The 23,104-nt window shown below is 44.1% G+C and overlaps 2 protein-coding genes across 3 annotated transcripts in view; one reads left to right on the forward strand and one right to left on the reverse strand.

Moving 5' to 3' along the window:
- PRELID2 (PRELI domain containing 2) overlaps positions 1-23,104 on the forward strand; it is a 1,077,378-nt gene that overhangs the window by 778,058 nt on the left and 276,216 nt on the right. The window lies entirely within an intron of this gene.
- SH3RF2 (SH3 domain containing ring finger 2) overlaps positions 1-23,104 on the reverse strand; it is a 132,663-nt gene that overhangs the window by 5,929 nt on the left and 103,630 nt on the right. The window contains exons 6-8 of one of the 2 annotated variants that reach the window (XM_050794002.1): positions 9,671-9,762; positions 7,543-7,713; positions 557-807 (exon numbers count right to left, since the gene is read on the reverse strand). In XM_050794002.1, coding sequence (XP_050649959.1) covers positions 557-807; positions 7,543-7,713; positions 9,671-9,762 — 514 coding nt within the window. The remainder of the gene's footprint in view (positions 1-556; positions 808-7,542; positions 7,714-9,670; positions 9,763-23,104) is intronic. The other variant, XM_050794003.1, reaches the window with a different exon arrangement.

Consider the following 23,104-nt stretch of genomic DNA (forward strand, 5'->3'; position numbering starts at 1 on the left):
TATCTATCTAAGGAAGAGAACTTGGGACTCAGGGTTAAGGATATGAGAGAGATTTGCTTTTGTCCAGTTTGTATACTGTAAACCTTTTTAAAAAAGTTCTATGCATTCATTACTTAAATAACATAGTGGGAATCAGGGGCTCTGATCACTGCCTCCTTAATCCTCATTTCCCACTCCCATACCCTGCCCACCCACCCCATCCTTCTGTTTCTGTTGTGACACCCTCTGAGGCATTCCCTGCGGTACAGTTTGAGAAGCACTGACCCAGCAAATGCTTTCATCACTCTAAATAAGAGCCAGTGTCCACGTTGGCCATGTTCTAATTATGTGTTGGCACTCAGGGCTGCCATCACCCCAGTCATTCAACAAGCATGTATGAAGTAACCTAGGGCCATGACCTTGAGTTAGTATGACTTCATTCAATAAAACGCATCATTTGGGAATTGTACAATACCCTTTGCAGGGGCTTAGTTTAAAGCCAAGATCCTGTTTTTGCAAAAAGCATCCTGTGTACCCCGGGGTCAGATCCCCCCATCACTTAGCTCTAGGCACGTACCTCTCTGCCACCACTTACTCTTTCTCATGCTGCTCCGCCCTTTCCGAAGAGACCCTTGTCCTAAAGTCCCAGGGCCGGCTGTGCTCTTCACGGGGTTGACTATGGCAGTGGGCACAAAGACGGATTTGAATGGACGGCTTTGCCGGGGATCACCTTCTGAAATGCTGCCTTGGGAGGACACAGAGGAGGTGGATAACGTCCATGTGGCGTAAAGACCAGGGCTCCGGGAGTCTGGAAAACTAGAGGTCTTTCTGGTTTTGGACATTTTTTTTTTTAAGAGAAGAAATAGAGAAAGAAAATGTTCAGTCAAGAGTCCTATTTAAAAACCTATCAGCTCCCAACCACATACCAAATGTGGCTACTTCTCACCTTCTTCCCACCCATACACACCCGTTTTGTCAACTACAGGCTTAACTAAGGTTGGCCCCACCTCCCTACACCCAGATAACTGTGAGGGTGTGCTGAGGGAAGGAAGGGGGCTCATATCAAGGCCTTGGTGGAGTTAGAAGACTTGAATTTCATCCTTTTTCACTCCAGTTCTGATCATTCCTCACCCCACATCCCTTTAGCCCTTAAGCTCAGAACATAAGATCCTGTACGTGTTTATTTCGTTTTACGGTGGCAATTTCTCGTGGAGTCAGTGACTTTCACAAATTCCAAAGTCTTTGAAGGCAGAGATTTCATATGACTTATATCTCTGTGTTCTGCATATACTGTGGATCAATAAACATTTGTTATATGGCTGCCATGCTGCTTTCAGCACTGATACGTCATTTTGGATAACACATATAGAGGGCTTACTGTATGCCAGGTATTGGCCAAGTGCTTTGCCCATATTTTCTCATGGGTTCTTTACAATAGTCTTTTAAGGTAGGTACTCTTAGTGCCACTATTTTATCAATAAAAAACACAAAGACTTACAGTTGGTTGCCCAAGCAACTACTTGAACCCAGGTCTAGGCTGGCTCTCTGTTCTTACCAGTGAGCTACACCACCTCCTGGCTAGTTGGAACATTCATCATAAAGGCAGGAAAAGTCCTTTATTCTGCCTGAAATAAATGAACTAAAGCAGCCAGTAGGCCCTACATATGCCTCCATAAGACTTTAATTCTTCAGCCTTGGGCTATGATTTTCAAGAATTGCATTAAAATTTTATGAAACAACAACCCCTTATCCACTGTTTCCAGCCTGCAGCTCCCTGAACTCCATGGGGAGTGACTGTCATTTTACATGCCTTTCTTGCCCTTTTACCAACCCATTCCCAACATCACATTTCCTATTGAGCAGTCCTTTAATCACCTTGTCACCCTGTTGATTAAGTAACCTCTGCTAATTTCCTGGGAATAACCAACTCAACTCAGACCCCAGCACAGAGATGCCAAGTGGTTTCCTTCTTACCAATGCCTCCAAGTTTTCCTTTAGGTCATTTACCCTCATTTCTCCTCTCTCTCTTTGTCTCTACTTCTTTTGATCGACAAAGTAATATGTAGTTTAACAACAAGCCAGTATTGTATAATGATAAGTAAGGCATTGTTTGTGGTCAATGCTGCCCAAGAAGTATATTCAACCAAATGCTCTAGGAACTGATGCTCACAGCAAGGGGACTTCTACCCATAGCTGTCTACCCAACCTGTCTGGTCCCCATGGTGGTGCAGTCAGTGAAAACAAGTAGGGCCATTCATTAGAGACAGGTCAGGCTATATTCTGGGGACAAGGCCTGGGCAGTGGGGAGAAATCCCCAGCATTGGCTTCCATGGCAGAGTGCAGCTGATCTGCCTATTTTGAACAGAGGCCTCAAGGTGTTGGATGCTGCAAAGTGGATTGGAAATAGGAAAGACAAGTTCCAAAATTTTCCCAGTGGTAGCAGCAGCAGCAGCAGCAGCAGCAAGGGCAGAATACAGCTAATTAGGCCCACACCAGCCTTATTCCATCAGTCCCTTTTATGAATGACTGTTTATAGACCAACGTGTGACCTCATTTTTCTAAGCTCAACACTGAGCTGGATTCCAGGAACTCCTAAATCCCAAGTCCCCCATCCAACACTGAGTGCCTCTATGTCTTTTGGCAGAAAGCTCAGCACTTATCTAGTACTTTCTTCCAATGTCAAAACACTCTGCTATCATTTTTAATCCTCGTGACACCCCCAGACCTGCAGACATTATGATCTTTGTTTTCCAGATGGAGGGACTGAAAGACATTCTGGGCTTAGGTGGGAAGAGTGGATGTTGCCTCTGATTTGCTCCACTGTGCACGTCCCTACATCCTTTTCTCTAACTGGGATGTTAGCCCTTAAGAGCTGGCCCAATATTCAAAAAGGGCATCACAAACAGCAGCTGTGCTGTGTTCACCACTGGCAGCAGCCTCCCAGTAAGGAGAACAGTTGGACCTTGACAATTTTTGTATAGCTCTGTGTAGAGTTAAAGGCAAATGAGTGGTGGTCCATTTGTCACTTTTCTCCACCCATAAGGCACCAGGTAGGCATATATGTCTGTGAAAGATGCAAGAAAAAGGAAGACCCTGGCTAATTGGGCAGAAGGGAATTTATTAGGAGGACAGGAAGAAGAGTAGAGGACTTGGAAACAAGATCCAAGAAGGCTACAGGGAGCTCAGCAGCAGGAAGAGTCCAATCATGTGCTGTGGCTGGTGCTTTCACTATGAATGGTCTTTAACTTTACCCACATCTTTTCCTCCCTTGTTCAAGTTTCCAAGTCCCAAGAGGGAGTGTCATATTGGCTGAGCCTGACCCTTAGCTGTGGTGATGAGTTGGGGAGGAGGAGGATTGCATTTCTTCAGCCTCTGAAAACAAAGGAAACCTCTGCCTCCCACCAAGACTACACACAATAGGGGAGACCCAAAGGGATGTTGCTGCTATTAAAGAGGGATTTAGATGCTGGACAGATGAAAACTTGACAAATGTTCTGTATAACCTGAGGATCTGGGAAGAGGCAACATGGTGGCGGAGATTTAGCTGTGGTCAATAACAGCTGGACAGGTTGGTGTCATCATCTAGCACAGAGGGCTGGACCACAGAATAGCACAACAGACTTTTCCTCTCCTGGTAGCTGAAAGGCTCACTTGCTGACTCTTAAATTGAAATCCTAGCATTCTGGTCAATTATAATCTCTAGTTTATCCCCAAATTCTGGCTGGCTCAGTTCATTAGGGGATGATGTTAATAAGAACATAGGCTCAAATGCTCACATCTTTGGGCCCTGGCTATTTTATAAAAGGCTGCAGTATATACCAAGGGGGCTGGATGGCAGTGAAAAGCCATCACTACAAACAGAAGACAAAGGCTAGGGGGAAAAGGACCCAAACACAGAGAATCAAAGAGCAGAAAGGGGCCTTGCACATGTAGCCCAATCCACTCAGTTCTTACACAAAACTTGCTAATAGTAGCAGAAACTCAGCTGACAAAGGACGGTATTATTCATCCCTGAGACATGGGAAGAAGTAAACTTCCCACCAAGGAAAGGGTGGTTAAGAACAAGGGTTAACTGCACGCAGATAGACAGACTGGGTATATATCATTCATGTTGGAGATTAGTGGGGATGGGAGCTTTTTTTTTTTTTTTGCATCAGAGGGATCATCAAGGAAACAGTATAAACACATTGAAAGCATTGATCCTCTGCCACCTAAGAACCCTCAGGAGCATATCCTCTATATGCACTTGTTCTTCTTCAGGATGTTGGTTCCCCATAAACAAAACCATGCCTCAGTGTTAGCAGCACCTCAATATTTGCATATGTTCAGATTTCCTTGAACTGGGAGTGAGGGGAGAACTCAATGGCAACCTATTGTGCTGAAACTCCATCCATTGCCTGACACGTAGGCATCTCACAAGGGGTGAGTAGAGATGCTCATGACTTGCCCAAGAACACAGTAGACCGACCTCGGCCAAGGAGAGAAATGAAAACTGGAGCTTTGAAATACACTGGGATGAAATTCTATACACACTCTACTTAGGATGACCACATGGCTCGATTTTCCCAGGAGAGTCTCAGTTGATACCTGCCCAAAAGTGTCCTAATTTGGATGATTAAGCATATGGTCACTCTTATTCTATTGAGTCTTTGATGGTGTAACCAGTATTTGGGACTAAGGCCTGATGGATAAGCAAACGCCCTAGTCGTAGGGATGGGCCCTGGGGAATTCATGTTAAAGCCATGGAAAAAACCTTTCATAAATTAGGGTAGGCATCCTCCTTGCTCCTCACTGTCAGTTCTAGGGCATTTCCCACCCTCCTCAATACTTCCCAACTTTGACTCATATTATTAGGCTCGACTACCCACCACTCCACCTTCCTGCAGTCAGCATTTACTCTCCAAGTTTCTCCTCTCACTCATTGAAGATTTCATCTTCTGGCTTGTTGTCACTCTCTGGATACAACTCATCCCACCATGATGATCTCATCTCGTTTCAGGGCTTTAAATAGCATCTCAAGGCTGGAGTTCTCTCTTAAATGCTAAACTCATACATTCAGCTGCTTACCAACATCTTTACTTGGATTATTAAGAGGCATCTCAGGCTTAGTCTGCTGTGAACTAAGCTTTTACTTCCCTCCATACCCCTAAACACGCTCCTTTTATGGAGCAGTTGCTATCTCATTTAAAGGCAACTCCATCTTCCAGTCACTCAGGGAAAACAACATGGTCTCACCTTGGATCCTCTATTCTTTCACACCTGACATTTTATCTGTTTGAAAACCCTGTTGTCTAAGGTATATTCAGAATCTAACCACTTCTCCCTACCTCAACAGCTAACACCTTGGTTCAATTCACCATCACCTCTCCCCAGGATTATGGTATCTTCTTAGCTAGTTTTTCTGCTTCCACCTTTTCCTTTGTATAGTTTATTCTCAACCCAGCAAATAGAGGGATTCTGGTTAAATGCAACTAAGATTATGTCACTCTTCTGCTCAAAACCCAGCAACAGGCTTAAAGCCAAACCCCTCATTATGACCTAGGAAATTCTTTATGACCTGGCTACCCCATTACCAGTCTGGCCTCCTTTCTAATCTCCCCCTTGCTTGCTCTAATCCAATCCTGTTGGCTTCATGTAACCTGTGTCCTCCCGGTTCAAGCAATTCTCTTGCCCCAGCCTCCCCAGTAGCTGGGATTACAGGCATCCACCATCACGTCCGGCTAATTTTTGTATTTTTAGTAGAGACGAGGTTTTGCCATGTTGGCCAGGCTGGTCTGAAACTCCTGACCTCAGGTGATCCACCCACCTCCGCCTCTCAAAGTGTTAGGATTAACGGCGTGAGCCACTGCGCCCAGCCTACTACAGGACCTTTGTTTGTACTTGCTGTTTCTTTAGCCTGGACATTTCCCTCAGAGATCCACATGGTTTGGTTCCTGCCTTCCTTCTTACTTCTCAGCAAAGCCATCCCTGGCCAACCTATGTAAAATTGTAACCACCCCCAAAAATCCTATCATCCTTTCCTAATTTTTTTGTTAGCCAGTATAATTAACACATCATATAGATTACTTAAATATCTTAGCTTTAAAAATATTCATCTCTCCCACTACAATGTAAGCTCCTGTAAGCAGGAATTTTGTATATTTTGTTTACTGGTATTTCTCCAGTGCCTGGAAAAGTTCCTGCCATGTAGTTAGCACTCAATATTTGCCAAATAAATGAATTAAAGCATCAATTGTAGACCTCAGTTTGCCCTTAGGTATTTTACAACTTTGTAACCAATTTCAAGAACTTTCCTTTGAAAGGAATAGCTATGATCTTTCATCCCACTTTCTGCCACATGAAGAAATCTTTTTATACAACCTTAGATCTATGAGGACTCAGGCCAACTTTGCCTGCACTCTTTCTAAAAAGAGAGTCCACCATCTCACCAGCTAGCCTGGTTGGAAAAATCTATGCACTAGAAAATGCTGCCTTTTATTGAACCAAGATGTTCTTGAACATCTTAGTTTACTGAACAAGACCAGTTGCATACACTGGTCCACTCCACTGCCCCCTCTCAGAACAAATTTACTGCCCTATTTACACAGTATCTTACGATCCCTCTGCCCCTTGTCTTCTACAGGTTAAATAATCCCAGTTTCTTTATCGGTTTCTCCCATGATGTAGTTTGCTGTCTCCTCACCATTATTGCTGCCCTCCTCCGGACGCAGCGCCTCACCTAAATGAAGGTCCCCAAAAGTGGGCATATGACTAGGTCTGACCCCCACAGAGTACAATGGGGCCCTTTCCCTGTGATTGTGACCCTCTGGTATGTCATAAAGACAGTACTTGATGTGTGGTGGTAGCCTCACTGCCTTGAGACAGGGTTTGCTTGGGCTGATGTGGGGTGGAGGCAGGAGGAGTCATGGATAGTTTTGGGGTCTGAGTGCATTTGTGGCAGTGGTATGAGGTGGCAAGACAAAGAGGGGGTCAATGACATGAATAGTGTGCCACACAATGTAAAAGATCGGGAAAAGCTGTGAGGGAGGAGGCCCTGCAGCGTGACTAGCATTTCATCTTGGGTGTGGAGGAAGAGGTCGGGGTCTGAGTTCATGGAAACTCTGATTAGGGGTCACTCTAGCAGCCTGAGAAGTTTCCCAAGGTGCTCTGGGGAAGTCATCTGACCACATTTTCCCATCACGCCACTAGATGGAGCATTGGGATAGAGGATGTGAAGTGGGGTTCCTGGGATTTGTGCAGAAGAAAACCTGACATCCAGTTCTTGAGCAAGTTGCTTAACTCTGCACACCATTTTCATCTGGAACATAATATCTACCTTACAGGATTCTTGGGCACAGCCAGTGAGCTAAGAGATACAAAAGTGCTTGTAAGCTGTGAAGGGCTACAAAAAAGATAACTAGTTTTGCTATTTTGTTTAAAAGAGATAGGCGGGTTAGAGAGCAAAAAGCACTTTCTTGGCCTGTTTGCTGAAAGAGCATTGGGTCCTCCACCAGTTCAACCCACCGATGGCCCCTGGCCTAGGGTGGCCTGAGCTTCCAAAGTCTGAGATTGGAGGTGACGCACCTGAAAATGGGGATGACGTAATTGTTCGGGAAGATGCCAACTCGCCCGGTGACCAAGGAGACGCCCCTGAGCCAGCCGTCCTGGCACTTCCCCAGGACCCTGACACCTTCTCCCTTTTGCAGGTCCAGCTCATCGGGTCCATGGGCTGAGTAGGAGTGCAGGGCTACAAACCTGGGAAGACACAGAAAACTGGTGAGGAAGGAAGATGTGCCTGATGGGGGGCATGGAGCGGGGGAATGGTGGAGGGAGACTGCCCGGTGGTTAGCAATAAGAAACTTCTTGGCCGAGCGGGTGCAGTGGCTCTCGCCTGTAATCCCAGCACTTTGGGAGGCTGAGGCAGGTGGATCACCTGAGGGCACGAGTTCGAGACCAGCCTGGCTAACATGGCGAAATACCATCTCTACTAAAAATACAAACAATTAGCTGGGCATGGTGGCACGTGCCTGTGGTCCCAGCTACTCGGGAGGCTGAGGTAGGAGAATCACTTGAACCCAGGAGGCGGTGGCTGCAGTGAGCCGAGATCGAGCCACTGCACTCCAGCCTGGGTGACAGAGTGAGACTCTGTCTCAAAAAACAAAACAAACAAACACCGCCCCCCCAAACAAAAACAAAAACAACAAAGAACCTTCTTAACACAGAAACCTGGACATGTAAGGCAGATAAACATGGAGCACCTTTGTTGAAATAGTGGTGGAGGAGGCCAGGTCCCTGCCTTCATCTCCCCATCATCCTCCATACAGTGCACAGCAGCAAATCACTAATTTAGGCCAGTCTCGGCACTTTAACCATGGGGAAACAGGCCTCCAACAAGGAAAGGAGTTTGCGACAGGAATTCATGTCAGAGACGAGCCTCAAACCTAGAAGGTGCTGCTCTACCTAGGATGCTTTTGCACTAGTGCTTGCTGGGTCCCCAAGGAAATGGTGGCAGCCAGCAAGGCTCAGGGGAGTAAGAGGTCAGCATAGAAGCCTCTCTGATCCAGAAAGCAGGGACGTGTTTGACTCCTGGGAGTGGCCTGAGGAGCCAACTTAATGTAGGCGGGGAAGTAGATGCTGGGAAGTGGGAGGCAGGAGGTAAGTTTTGTGTTTGGCACCCAGGGGAATCCTGGCTGCGTGGTGGGACTGTGAAATTGGCCTGTGTCATGGCAGAAAGTTCTCAACTTAGAGCAGAGACTTTGCTCCCTGAAGCCCATACAGGAATCAGGCAGGTAATATCCAGGTATGAGTCAGAGGGGTAAAGGCAATCAGGACAGCTGAGGCTGTGGAGGTGAGAATAGCTACCTGATCCAAGGCGTTCAGGAAATAATCCATTGGTTTGCCAGATTCAGGGGTCACCAGTATATGGCCCCCAGGCATCTCAGACATCAGGAAGCCCTTCCAGACTCCAAGGACTATGAGACACTGGAGCATTTTATCAAAGGGAATGGGGGAGTGTTCTCTACAAGGTTTTTTTTTTGTTTTTTCTTTCTAAAATGCTATATTTAGTTTTTGCTGATTACTAAAACAACATCTATTTATGACCCAACATTTTGAATCTAAAGCAAGACAATAGAAATTGCTCAATACCAATCTCCCAGTGATGTTGTGGTATATAATCTTCCAGTCTCTTTCTACTTTTGTGAAATAACGAGCTAAGAGTGATGTGGTTTGCTAATTTGTGTTCTTTTTTTTTTTTGTTTTTTGAGACAGGGTCTCACTCTGTGGCCCAGGCTGGAGTGCAGTGGGATGATCGTAGCTCACTGAAGCCTCAAACTCCTGGGCTCCAGTCATCCTCCTGCCTCAGCCTTCTAAGTAGCGAGGAAAACATGTGCACAACCATTTCTGGCTAATTTTTCAGTGTCTTTGTAGAGATGGGGTCTCACTATGTTGCTCAGGCAGGTCTGGAACTCCTGGGTTCAAGCAATCCTCCTGCCTCAGCCTACTGAAGTGCTGGGATTACAGGTGTGAGCCACTGTGCCTGGCCTTAATTTCTGTTTTTCACCATTATTTCACTTGGAAGTGGTAAAGGAAGGTGACCTATTGTCTCTCTGGATGGGACGGTTTGGGAATGGTGATGCTAGATCACCACTGCACATGGTAAAGATGACCCTTTTGTGCCAGACTGGGGTGAAGGGATGAGCCTTTTACTCACATGTTTGCTGAGAGGTGTTGCTGGGAGCCCGGCAGACCGACCATGGCTGTGCAGTGTCCTGGAGAGACAGGTGCGGGGTGATAAGTGCTGACCTGCACAGACAGAAAAGACAGCCAAGCAGAACCAGTGAATGCCACAACCCAGGCCCACAGCAAACACAGCAGCTACACAGAAAGACCTGACACAGCTGAAAACCAACAGCCATGCCCGGTGCCACCCATTGTGTGTCCTCTCTATGGTTTGTGGCTGTGGGCACAGGGAGGTGGGGAGGAGCTGGTTTATGGCCTGCTGGGGTGGCATGCCAGGACCGCATTCCAAAAGACTGCTCAGATAGGGTGGAAGATGAAAAGCCGTCCAATTTACAGTCCACAGGGCACTAGCAGGCTCCTCCTCCTGTCCCTCTTCCTACCCCACCCATCTCCCTCTATGAAAACCTGCTCTTGGAAAATGAAACAGTGGAGAATATTGATTCAGAACTGAGCGCTTGCAAGGCAGTTTGAAATGCTTTATAAGTATCAGCTAAGTTAATCCTTATTAAAGGAACTGTTGTAATCCCCATATTTGGATGAGAAACTGAGACAAAAAGAGAAAGAAAGGTTACACAATTAGTATGAAACAAAGAAAATCTAAAATCAGGCAGTCCAAGTTCTGAGTCCATACTCATTATCGACTATTGCTAGAATTACACACACACACACACACACACACACACACACGCCTAGCCAATGAGTTGTAGAAGTTGAATTTGAATCCCTTTCACTTTTCCAGGATAAAAGAGGAAACAATAATGATAAAACGATAAAAGCTCCTGGAAGGCTGGGCTCAGTAGCTCATGCTTATAAACCTAGCACTTTGGGAGGCTGAGATGGGAGGATTGCTTGAACCCAGGAGTTCTAGACCAGCCTGGGAAATATAGTGAGACCCCATCTCTTTAAAAAAAAATTAGCTGGTTGTGATGACAGGTGCCTGTCATTCCAGCTACTCAGGAGGCTGAGATGGGAGGTTCGCTGGAGCCTGGGAGGTGAAAGCTACAGTGAGCCATGATTGTGCCACTGCACTCCAACCTGGGTGAAAGAATGAGATGCTCTCTCAAAAAAAAAAAAAAAAATGTTCCTGGAAACTGCCTACTATCCTAGGGCTTTGGCAAACATATTGCCTTGCTTACTTTCTTCTGAGCACATATCACAGTTTATGAGTGTTTCCTTGCTAGACTTTAAATTCCATGAGGGCAGGGACGATGTCAGTCTGGTTCATCATTGTATTTCTGCATGCTCAATATGTAATTGTAGCTTAAAGAACAAAGGGATGAGTAAAGGAATGAATTAAAAGGTCTTCCTACCTAGTACACCAAGGATAATGAAACCTTCTCCATGCCATCCAGAGTAAATACATTCAGTCTTTTCAGTCATCTATGATGGCTACACTGTGTGTGCCTTTTTAGGACTATGCTGTTGTAGGTATAACTATTGTTTGTGTATTTGTGTTTATGCAGGTGTGAGTGCATTATTAAATACATATGTCCCTTTGTTTTGAGCAAATGTATATGTTTGCTCAAAGCCCGTGTCAGTTCAGTATACATGTGTGATGGCATTGGGCCATTGCAAATCTGGTTTTGTTCACACATGTGGTCTATGGATTGATGTGTGTATGCTGCATGTGCTGCGTGAGATTGCAGACACAATTGCCTTATGGATTGTAAATATCTGTATGAGATTCTGTGTCTATGCACGTGAACTCTAGAGGTGTGTACAGGTATGCCCACCATGTAATTTTATACATGTGTCTGTATCAATGATTGTGTAAATGTATATGTGGTCGTCATGTATGTATTTGTGATAGTCCAAAGATCAAGTTATAGGATCAAAAAACCACTTTAGTCAAATAGTAAGTGTTGGTGAGGAGGTATAAAAATGGAAACCCTCATACATTGCTGGTTGGAATGTAAAATGGTACAGCATCTTTGCAGAACAGTCTGGCAATTCCTGATATGATTAAACATAGGATTACCATATGACCCAGTAAATCCATTTCTAGAATATGCCCAAAAGAAATGAAAACATGTGTCCATACAAAAACTTATAGGCAAATGTTTCAGCAGCATTATTCATAATAACCCAAAGAGGGAAACAACTCAAATGTCTACTCATTGATGAGTGGATAAAGAAAATATGGTATAACCATACAATGAAATATTATTCAGCCATAAAGAAGAATGAAGTATCGATACATAAGAGAACATGAATGAACCTTGAAAACATTATACTAAGTGAAAGAAGCCAGACACAAAAGACCACATATTATTTGATTCCATGTAGATGAAATGTCCAGAATAAGTCAATCTACAGAGATAGAAAATAGATGATCATTTCCAAGGGTAGGGATGATGGTGAATATGAGGTGATAGCTAAAGGGCACAAGGTTTCTTTCTGAAGTGACAGAATATCCTAAAATTGTAATGGTAATGGCTATACATCTGTGAATATACTAAAAACCACTGAGTTGTATACCTTAAATGGGTGAATTGTATGGTAGGTGAATTATATCTCAATAATAAAGAATTAAGAAGAACGAAACCATTCCACAATCACCCTCCTGAGGTACTCTTAGCACTACATAAAATGTTCTGAGTTTGTAATCAGATATTGTTACACCAGTTCCTTCAAACAGATATGACAAGGAGCTGGCTTTGGGCTATGCTGCTCCTTGCCTATGACTGGGGAAGGTAAACCCCTACAGGGCTTATGTTTGTGGAAACTGTCGAAGCACTGATTAAACGGGATGGACTTCACTTAACACTCTTGGATTTCCAATATTATGTTTGAGTAAAGGAACTGCTATCCACAAACACCATTAATCCTTTAGGGAGGGGGAAGATGCCAGAATGCGAAGCCATCTTCCATTACACTAGGGTCTGTCTTTTTACTTCTCTGGGCCTTTATCTGGAGAGGGCATGTTTCCCCCATTTGGAATAGTGAGCCTGGCCAGGAGAGTAATCTGTGGGCTTGTGATGGAGTTATTTCTAATAGGGAATGAGAAAGGATGTTAGTTTCTCAGGTTTTAAAGTGTCCTGGAGGCGAAGAGAAAGGATGACATGAGAAGGAGGAGGAAGGAGACAATGAAGAAGAGGGATGAGGGGGAGATAGTGGAAAACCCTGAGAATAGAATAGGGTAAAACTAGAACAGAGATACTGTGGGAGAACGGTAGCTCCAGAGGGACAGAGCGAGGAAGGAAGGAGAAAAGAGGGAGATAAAAACAGTTTGAACAGGCCATGTTGGAAAACAGATTGGCCATTTTTTATAAAGTTAATTATACACTTTCCATACCACTCAGCAATTGTACTCACAAATATTTACTTAAGAGCAATGAAAACATATGTCCATACAAGGACCTGTACATGAATGTTCAGAACAACTTCATTCATTTTAATGAAAAACTAGAAACACCCCAAATGCCCATCAACTGGTGAATCACCTGGCAAATTGTGGTATAACCACAGCGGTGTACTCCTTAGTGATGCATGAAACAGCAGGATGAATCTTAACATCGCCCTAAGTCAAAGATGCAGGATGCTGAAGACTATATACTATATAATGCCAATTATGTAAATATTTTTAAAAAGAAGCCATAACTATAGTGACAGAAAACAGATTAAGGGTTGACAGGAGCCAGGGTGGGGAGAGAGGACTGATAGCAAAGGGGCACAGGAGAGCTTTTTAAGATGATGCAAATGTCTGCTATCTTGATGTTGGTGGTGATTACATGCTGTATGCGTTTACCAAAAATTATTGAACTGTATACTCAAAATGCTTAAATGTTATTGTATATAATTAAACCTCAATAAAGCTGTTAAAAAACGTGAATACATTATCTAGTTAAGGCCACAGGAAACATCCGAGTAACCTTAGCTTGAGTCAGCTCCAGGTCTGGAATTAGTCAGGAAGGGGACGAGAATCACTTAGCTTCATAGAAGGCAGCTAGCAAGTAACCCTCATGGTAAGGGGCCACCTGAATAGGAGAGAAACCAAGAACAGGAACCTATGGATCAGAGGCTCAATCAATAAGGCAAAGGAAAAATGAACGAATGAATGACTGGAGAAACAGGAAAAGAGAACAAGATAGACATAGGCAGAGAAGAGAGAAACTGGGTGGGAAAGAAGACAGGCAGAACAAGACAGAAAGGAAGGCCCCACCCGGTAAGTGAAGACAACCAGACAGATGGCTAGCTTCTGAGGAGGCAAGTCTGCTCCTGTCACTGGGATCGAAGAAGGAGGCCCAGCCTTTCTGAGTGAATGGGCCTGGCCCTGGTTCGTTTCCCTGGGGTCAAGTGTGACCTCAGGTGCCCATGCCACAAGGGGTTTTTGAGGCTGGGTGGGAGGTTCTCCACCAACTGACGCTCCCTGGCACAGGGTTCCGAGTCCTGAGCAAGATCAGGGTAAGTATGGGTGTGTGGGTGTGGTGGGGAACCGCATTCTTGCTGAAATCTAAACACATTTTTTCCCTCCCTTTTGAAGGAAATGACTCATTTAAAATAAGTCTTTATCAACCACAGCAGAATCCACAGCTATATGGCTTCTGGGAATTTCCAGGTCTTCAGGTGCTAAGTGAGGGAGTAAGAGGGTATGAAGCCTCCTGGCACAGAGTTGCTGGCAATGCTCTGCCCTGCTGGTCCTGCTGCCTTCACCATCAGCCACCCAGGTATAGAAAATGCAGCTACCTCTTAGGAGTCCAGGGAGGAGGTCTAACTTAGGACTCAGGCCAGTGGCTCTACCATCTACCAGGACCTGTGATCTTGGACAAGTGGTTGAATTCTGTGGATCCTCCATTTCTTCAAAATCTATAAAATGGGGCAATGATGGTATTTCTCTTTTAGAGTTGTTATGAGGTTTAAGTAAAATAATCCATGTAAATTATTTAGCACAGGATTTGACACACTGTAAGTGCTCAATAGATACTACTTATTTTGATCTGCAAAGAGATTAGTTACTGCGTAGGGTGGGGACAGAGTGGGTGCGGTACCTCTTATGGGACAGCCTGGCAAGTTCTTGGACTGAAAGCAGGACCCAAGAATGTGGTGGGTATGGGGAGGAGGAGTGTGTGTAGCAACCTTGCTCCTCTCTTCTAGCAGAAAACCTCCCCACCTTTCCAAATGTAAGTCTGTTTTTCTCCATTCCGTGCTGTGGCTCTCGGCTATTTCCTCCAGGGCTTTGCCTTTTGGTAACTTGGCGGCTACGGGGTGACTGTCTTCCCCAGCGGAGTGTGAACTACTCTAGAGCTGGTAATGGTACTACACCTGGTATTCCCCAAAACTAACAAGGGCCTTGAACCTACAGTGTTCACTCAGGGTTGAGAGAAGGGCTACATTTTATTTTATTTTTTATTTTTTAGAGACAGAGTCTTGCTTTGTCACCCAGGCGACAGTGCCATGGTGCAATCACGGCTCACTGCAGCCTCAACCTCCCAAGCTCAATCGATCCGCCCCTCTCAGCCTCCTGAGTGGCTGGGACTACAGATGTGCAACACCATGCCCAGATAGTTTTTTGTGTTTTTTGTAGAAATGGGGTTCTACCATGTTGCCCAGGCTGGTCTCCAACTCCTGGGCTCAAGCGATATGCCCTTGGCCTCCCAAAGTGCTGGGATTACAAGCGTGAGCCACTGCGCCTGGCCTAGGGCTGCATTTCAGAGAGAGAAAATTAGGTATTGGTGGTTTCTGTACCCACCACTAGGGACAATCTGGAGCTGACCATCTGACTTTATAAAGTTAAAAGCTTGTTCCCCTCTACAGACTCAAAACAAGTTAAGAGCCACATTTGGTAATTGCTGTGTGTGGACCTTCTTGCGTCCTAGGCACTGTGCTAGGCACTGGGATTACTGCAATAAGCCAGACACACAGGGCTCCATTCTCATGTGGAGCTCACAGTGTATGCCAGGAAGCTCCTGTAACGTACGTGTAACGTACTCATACTCAGTGACACCTATGACTATGCTGTGTAAGCCTGCGCATGTTGGGGTCGGGGAAGATCGGGATGCTCTGGGAGCTAGCAGGAGAGGCTTGCCTGGACCTCCAAGGGCTGCTTCACCCTCACATGCTCTGACTCCAGTGCTAATTTATACATGGGCCCCATGGTCATTATCCCCATTTTTATAGATGGGGAAACTGAGATAAAAAGATTTCACAATTTTCAGGCGGTGGCCAAATGGGTGGACAGCTTGATACCAGAAGCAAGGACCCTAGGCTCAGAGTCCTTTCTGTAGAGCGAAGGTTAACATTTCCAGATCTCAGTGTGGCTGAAGGGGTCATATAGAGGAGGCATATGTGTTTATGTTGGTGGAGAGGATGACCACCGTTCCTGTCAGGTGTCCCTAGTCATACAAAATAGGTCTGCAGGCAGGTGGAATATGAAGCTGTCTGTGCTTGTTTTTCTTTTCCTTTCCCTGGCAGGGCAGAGCTGAGGGAGTCAGAGCTCCAGTTGCCAGGCGGCTATCAGCCCTTCACCATCTACGGCTGTCTCAGGGCCAGCCCCACCTGCAACCTTCCCTGTTCTTGATGAGCAAGGAGCAGCCACCCAGAGCTATTTATTTGTCCTGAGAGTAAAAACACTGTCTGAGACAGAGAACTCATTTATGAGCTGTCAGCAGGTCCCTTTAGGTTCATCTCAAAAATGCTTTTTTTTCCCGAAGTACACGGCTAGGTCTGCAGGGGCTATATTGCATAACGCTGTGAAGACTACTGAATTTACACTTCCCAAGGAGTCAGCAAAATTTGGAAGATCCTCTGTGATCTGCTCCCATTTTGCTCTCCAGCCTCACCTTTCTCCATTCCCTTCCCCCCCACTTCAGTGGGGTCTTTTCTTAGTTCTTTGAGCAGGCCACACCCGTGACCTTGTGCCTCTCCTGGCCACCCTGCTACCCTGTTACTTCCCACTTCCCACTTCTGGTCTGACTGTAACTTCCCTTTGTTATTAAAATGTAAGATTATAAATATATTATGCATACAGATAAGTGTATATATTTTGTGTATCATTTAAAGAATAATAATACAACAGATACCTGCATACATACCACCCACAAAACAGATACCTGCATACATACTACCCGAATTAAGAAATACAAAAAAACAGAAGTTGAATATTGTGCTTAGAAGCCCTCTGCATATTCCCCCATAATCAAGTCTCTCTCCCAAGTTATCCCAGAGGTAACTACAATGCTGAAGTTTGTGTTAATCATTCCAAGGCTTTTCTATGTTGTTACCACCTTGGCATATATCCCTAAACAGTATGCTGTTTAGTTTTGTCTATCTGTGAACATTGTATGAATGGACTCACAATGTGTGTATTCTGTGACTCGCATCTTTTGCTTAATGGGAAGTTTTTGCATATATTTATGGCTAATTTTCACTGCTGATTCTTATATTTCATTCTGTGACTATACCGCCATTTATGTGTCATTTGGGCAATTTTTGGTTTGGGGCTGTTGTGAGTGATGTTACTATGAACATTTTTGTACATGTCCCCTGTGCACGTGTGCAAGAATTTCTCCCAGGATATACATCTAGGAGTGGAATTGATGGGCCGTAGGGTGGGAGCCTGTTCAGTTTTATTGGGCATTAACACTGTTTCCCAATGTGGCTGTAACAATTTACACTTCCACCAGCAGTGAATGACAATTACTGTTACCCCACAGTCTCACCAGCATGTGGTAAGGCCTGGCTTTCTAATACCTGCTGATTGGGTGGGTGGAAAATGCTATCTCATTGTGGTTTTAAATTAATTTCTCTGAGTACCAGGAGCTTTCTTTTTTTTTTTTTTTTAATATTTATGGACCATTCTTGTTATACGAAATGCCTGTTCATGTCCTTTGTCTCCCACTCCTCCATGGGGTTATTTATTATTTTTGTATTAAATTGTGGAGTTCTAATGTATTGGATATGAATTCTTTGTAGCTTATATTTTTACTCCGTGGTGTCTTTTGATGAACTGAAGTTCTGATTTTTCATATAGTCAAACTCACAATATATTCCCTATGGTTCACGTTTTTAAACAGTCTTCAACAAGTTTTTTTCCTCCCAAGGTCATACGGATAAACTTCTATACTGTCTTCTAAAAGTTTTATAGTTTTGCCTTTCACATTTAAGTCTTTAATCCACCTGGAATTGATTTTTGACAAGGGAGGAATCCAATTTCATCTTTTTCCACATGGATACCCAATTAGCCCAGCACCATAGTTCATCCTTCCCTTCTGATCTGCAAAGTCTGCTCTGTCATAAATCAAGCCTCCATGCTGTGTCTGCTTCTAGGTTCTCCAGCATGTTCCATTGGTTTCATAGAATCTCTGTGCTAAATCCATGCCATCTTAATTAGCTTTGAAATAAAAACGGAAATCTGATTGGGGAAGTCCAATTCTTTACCCCAACCAAATTCCATCTTCTTCGTTAGAAGTGTCTTGGCTCTTGGCTTTTTGTTCTTCCTTTTGAATCTTAGAATCACCTTTTGAGTTTCATAAAAACAAACAGCAAACAGACCCACTGGGATTTGAATTCATGGTTACATTTGGGGGAGAATCAACCTCTGTAAATATTAAGTCATCCCATCCAAGAACATTGCATAATTCTCCATTTATTTTAGAGCCTCGTTAATGTCTTTCAATAGTGTTTTATACATTTTCTCAATAAAGGCCTTGCATGTCTTATTATATTTATTCCTAGAGATTTAAACAATTTTGTTGCTCCTGTAAATGGTACCTTTTTAAAAATCATTTTCTCTATTTAGTGTACAGAGATGCAATTGACTTTCTTATATTGATTTGTATTCAGCAACCTTGATAAGCTCATGTTTATTCCTATTACATTTTTTCTAGGTTCCTTTGAGTTCTCTATATAGACAATAGTATCATCTGCAAATAACGACAGTTATGTTTCTTCCTTTCAAAGACTTAACCTTTTACTTCTTTTTCCTGCCTTGCTGTGCTGGCCAGGCCCTCTGGGACAGTGCTGAGCAGAAACATGAAAATGGGCATTCTGTTCTTTTTTTTAATCTTAAGGGAAATGCCTTCAACATTTCACCATTAAGTATGATGTTTGCCGTAGATTTAAGTAGATTCTGTTAATCACATTAAGTAAGTTTCTTTTTATTCCTAGTTTGCTAAGACGTGTTAATATATAATGAGTGGACATAAAATTTTATCAAACATTTTCTGTACCTATTGAAAATGTCATATTTTTTTGTCCTTTAATCTGTTAATGTGATAAATTATATCAGTTAATTTTCTAATGCTGAACCAACCATTCAATCTTGGAGAAAAACCCAACTTGATCATGATATATTCCATTTCCCTGCATTTCTGGGTTTGGTTTGCTAATATATACTTGAGGATTTTTGCGTCTGTGTTCCTGAGTGAAGCAGAAGTATACTTTTCCTTTCTTATGTTGTCTTTTCCTGGTTTTGAAAGTAAGGCTGTCCTAATCTTATGAAATGAGTTGGGAAATGTTTTCTTCCATTCTTTGGAAGAATTTGTATAATAGTTAAATTATCCCCTCCTTGCAAGTGTGAAAGAACTCACCAGTAAATCTGTCTGGGTCTGGAGTTTTCTGTATAGAAAGATTTTAAATTACTGATACTATTAAATGGTTGCAATGTTATTCTAAAGGATTTCCAAGAGTTGTTTACCAGATGTAAAATGTTTTTCCACAAGCCCTGTTTGTTGAAGAGAAGTTCCTGTGGGAACACTTGCTGGGTGGCCTCCCTGTTGGGGAGAAAAGGTGGTACTTGGAGTATCTACATAGAGCCTTGGAAAACCCCAGCCTACGCAGACCCCCATACGTCATCAATTCGTCCTTAGAGAACCCGAGAGTCCCAGTGCCTTACTTAAGAGGAACCCCATGGGGGCAGCCACAATTAGGAGGATTTTTGTAGCTTCTTGAGGCACTATGCAACCATGGCTAACAGAATGGACTTTTGCGGCTGTCTGATGAGGGTCTGAGTTTTGGCATTGTAACTTGCTGGCTGTGGGAGGCTCAGACTTAATCCCTCTGAGCCTCATTTCCTCATCTATGAAAGGATGCAAGAATAGTGGCTACCTCATGAGGTTCTTGTGAGGGCTTAATCAGAATATGCAAGCAAAGTGCTTTGCATAATGTCTGACTCATATGAGGTACCCAATAAATGGTTACCATTGTCACTATTATGACATAGGAGACATACAAAGCAGACGTCTGGGGAGAAGAAGCAGACAATAGGACTTCCTCAGTTGAACTGGATTTAAGAAGGAAAGATTCATTCTCTAGGATACAAAGGCCAGCCACCATAGTCCAGATTGCCTTTGAGGAAGACCCAGTGTGGGGTGGCTTAGCCCAAGTATGGGGGACATGCATTTAGGAGTCTTTCTTCCTTTTCCCTGATGATAGGTTGGCCATTCTCATGGATCCTGAGGCTTCCATCCCTGGCACTTCCCCATAGCTATGCTCTGCATTGGCTTCTTGGGAAAAAGCAGAAAACGCAACCCACACTTCAAACCACAAAGACGAATATGCTTTCTCCTTTGGTTGGACACAGAATGTCTCCTGCCCTGCTACTCCCCTGCCGTTTTCTTTTTTTTCAGATAGAGTATCACTCTGTCACCCAGGCTGGAGTGCAGTGGCGTGATCTCGGCTCACTGCAACCTCTGCCTGCCACATTCCAGCAATTCTTGTGCCTCAGCCTCCAGAATAGCTGGGATTACAGGCGTGTGTAACCAGGCCCAGCTAGTTTTTTAGTTTTAGTAGAGATGGGGATTTGCCATGTTGGCCAGGCTGGTCTCAAACTCCTGACTTCCAGCGATCCACCCACCTCGGCCTCCCAAAGTGCTGGGATTACAGGCGTGAGCCACCACTCCCGGTCATTAAAAAAAATGTTTTTATTTTAAGTAGAGACAATGTCTCACTACGTTGCCCAGGCTGGTCTCAAACTCCTGAGGTCAAGCGATCCTCCTGCCTCAGCCTCTCAAGTAGCTGACACTACAGGTGTGAGCCACTGCGTCTGGTCTCCCCTGCTATTTTCTACCTCATGCTTTCCTGAGACCAAGGGTCCTGCTGCTTTCAAAGCAGGGTTTGGGCATCAAAGCAGAGTGTGATGGGGTGGGTACTGTTAGGGCTTTTTGAAATGCCAGGGTACACAGAAGTCTTAATTAGAACCCTTGCCCTCCTCATCCTAACAGTCCGCTTGAAGAAGTAACTGTTTGGCAGTAATTATGGTTAAATCCTCTCACCGGGCCTCATTAAAGGCCATAAAAACTTCAGTATGCAAAGTGTCTCTGAAGTCTGCTGCAGATCTCCTCAGGCATTTACTCACAGAAGATGCTTGCTAAGCATCTGCCAGGTACCAAGCACCGTGCTAGGCCCGGGGGATCCGTGATGAGGCCACTGCACTCACAGACAGTGGAGACTGCGCCTCCAACCTACCATCCGTCCTACCCCAGGCTCCTGCCCTCACATTCCCCAGACAAGAGTATCCCAAAGATGGGTAGTCTCTGGACATCTAGAAATTTTCATGCTCCACTCACCTCTCATTCGGACTAAAGGACCTACGTCCTTATAAAGTAGCTTTTTATGGTGGAGATATTGGTGATGGAGGTTATTTTCCGAGCTAAGGAATATGGACCCACAGGGAGAGGTGGATGAGGGAAAGCAGCAGACCAAAACAGGAGACATTGGAGCATAACTGTTAGGAACTTGGGATCTGAATTCAGACGTCCCTGGGTGCGGGTCCCCACTTTGCTATGCTTTCACTGACCATGTCACCCTGGGCAAGTTACTTAACCTTCCTGGTCCTAAATTCCTTCATCCGGTTTAGGGGAGCTTTAATAGGTTTCTTCCTAAGGACTTGTCAATTTTTAAAAATCTAAGGTTTCACTTCAGGGGAGATAGATGGCTGGTGAAGCAAACTGAAGTCAGAATGAAAAAAAGTAAAAAAAAAAAAGTTAATTAAAAAAAATCCCTTCTAAGGAATTTAGTGAGCCCAGAAATAATTTGGCAATGTCAAGTTCATCTCAGCATCTTCAGAAAGTTTACTTTCTGCCTTGTGTTTGTTGTCTCTTAATTTAAAATTGTCTCAAGGATATTATAGCGACAACAATGAACATTTTTATTTTAAAAAAGAGAAAAATTAATCGCTTACCACCACCAGCCATTATCAAAGCAGTTGTCTCTGTTCTTTTTTTTTTTTTTTTTTTTTCTGAGACAGAGTCTCACTTCATCACCCAGGCTGGAGTGCAGTGGCATAATCTTGGCTCACTGCAACCTCCACTTCTCAGGTTCAAGCAATTCTCTTGCTTCAGCCTCCTGAGTAGCTGAGATTACAGGTGTGCACTACCACGCCTGGCGAACTTTAGTATTTTTAGTAGAGGTGGGGTTTCACCATGTTGGCCAGGCTGGTCTCCAATTCCTGACCTCAAGTGATTTGCCTGCCTTGGCCTCTCAAAGTTCTGGGATTACAGGCAAGAGCCACTGTACCCGACCTCTGTTCTTTTTTGAGTAATTAAGTGCCCTCAATAAATGAAGGATTTACATTCTTGGAAACCTAGGCTCCATTGCTGTCATGGTTCCTTGAAACACTCCCTGACACTTTCTTGTTGGTGTGTCTGCCTTCATCTTCTGAATTATTATCACTGGATACCCTTGGGAAGACACCCCATACTGAGGCTGAGACCTTGGTTGGTCATAGGACAATTTTTCCTTCTCACAGGATTATTAGAATGTGGCCACAAAGTCCACCAGGGTCCCAGAATCCTTTCTGAGACAGGCTCAGTGATCTCAGCAAGTGAAAAGGGCATGTGTTTCCAAAGCCATCACTTAAAGCTCCTTCTGGATGTCATGCCTGCTGGCTCTGTGGTTCTGCAGATATCAGAAGTTGTCCTTCATAGTCTCAAATGAGATTTAAACAGTTTTAATTGGCTGTCCCCAGAGACTCACCATCCCTGCCCCGAGGGCCCAGCTCGTGGTGCCTGGAGAGGTTCCACTTCCCTGCAAGCAAGCCCTCTGCTGTCCTCTCCCATCACTGGGTGAGCCACAGAAGCTCAGGACCCAGGCTGTTTGGACAATCAATGCAGCTCACTCTTCAGAGCACTGCATTTGATGGGAAATAAAGGGAGAATAAAACTCTTCAGATAATCTTTGTTTTCAGGTGTCCTGATATTTTTATCTCATTGTGCTAAAAAGGAATGAAAATATGCATTTGCATTAAGAAGGGGAGAATCCCTAATTTTGGCCCATCCTTATAACAAACATAACTTTTATTTGTATCTCCACCTTTTAGAACAATACCTAAGCACTCAATAAATGTTTGTTGAGTGTGCTTTTAGGAAGATCAGTGTCTGCACCATCTGGGATGGATGTGAGACAACCATCCTTCCAATTGTCTCTTCTGTTGGTAATAAGACTTTCATAACAACAAACAATGGGGATA

The sequence above is a fragment of the Macaca thibetana genome, chromosome 6 (assembly GCF_024542745.1).
Source record: "Macaca thibetana thibetana isolate TM-01 chromosome 6, ASM2454274v1, whole genome shotgun sequence".
NCBI lineage: Eukaryota > Metazoa > Chordata > Mammalia > Primates > Cercopithecidae > Macaca > Macaca thibetana.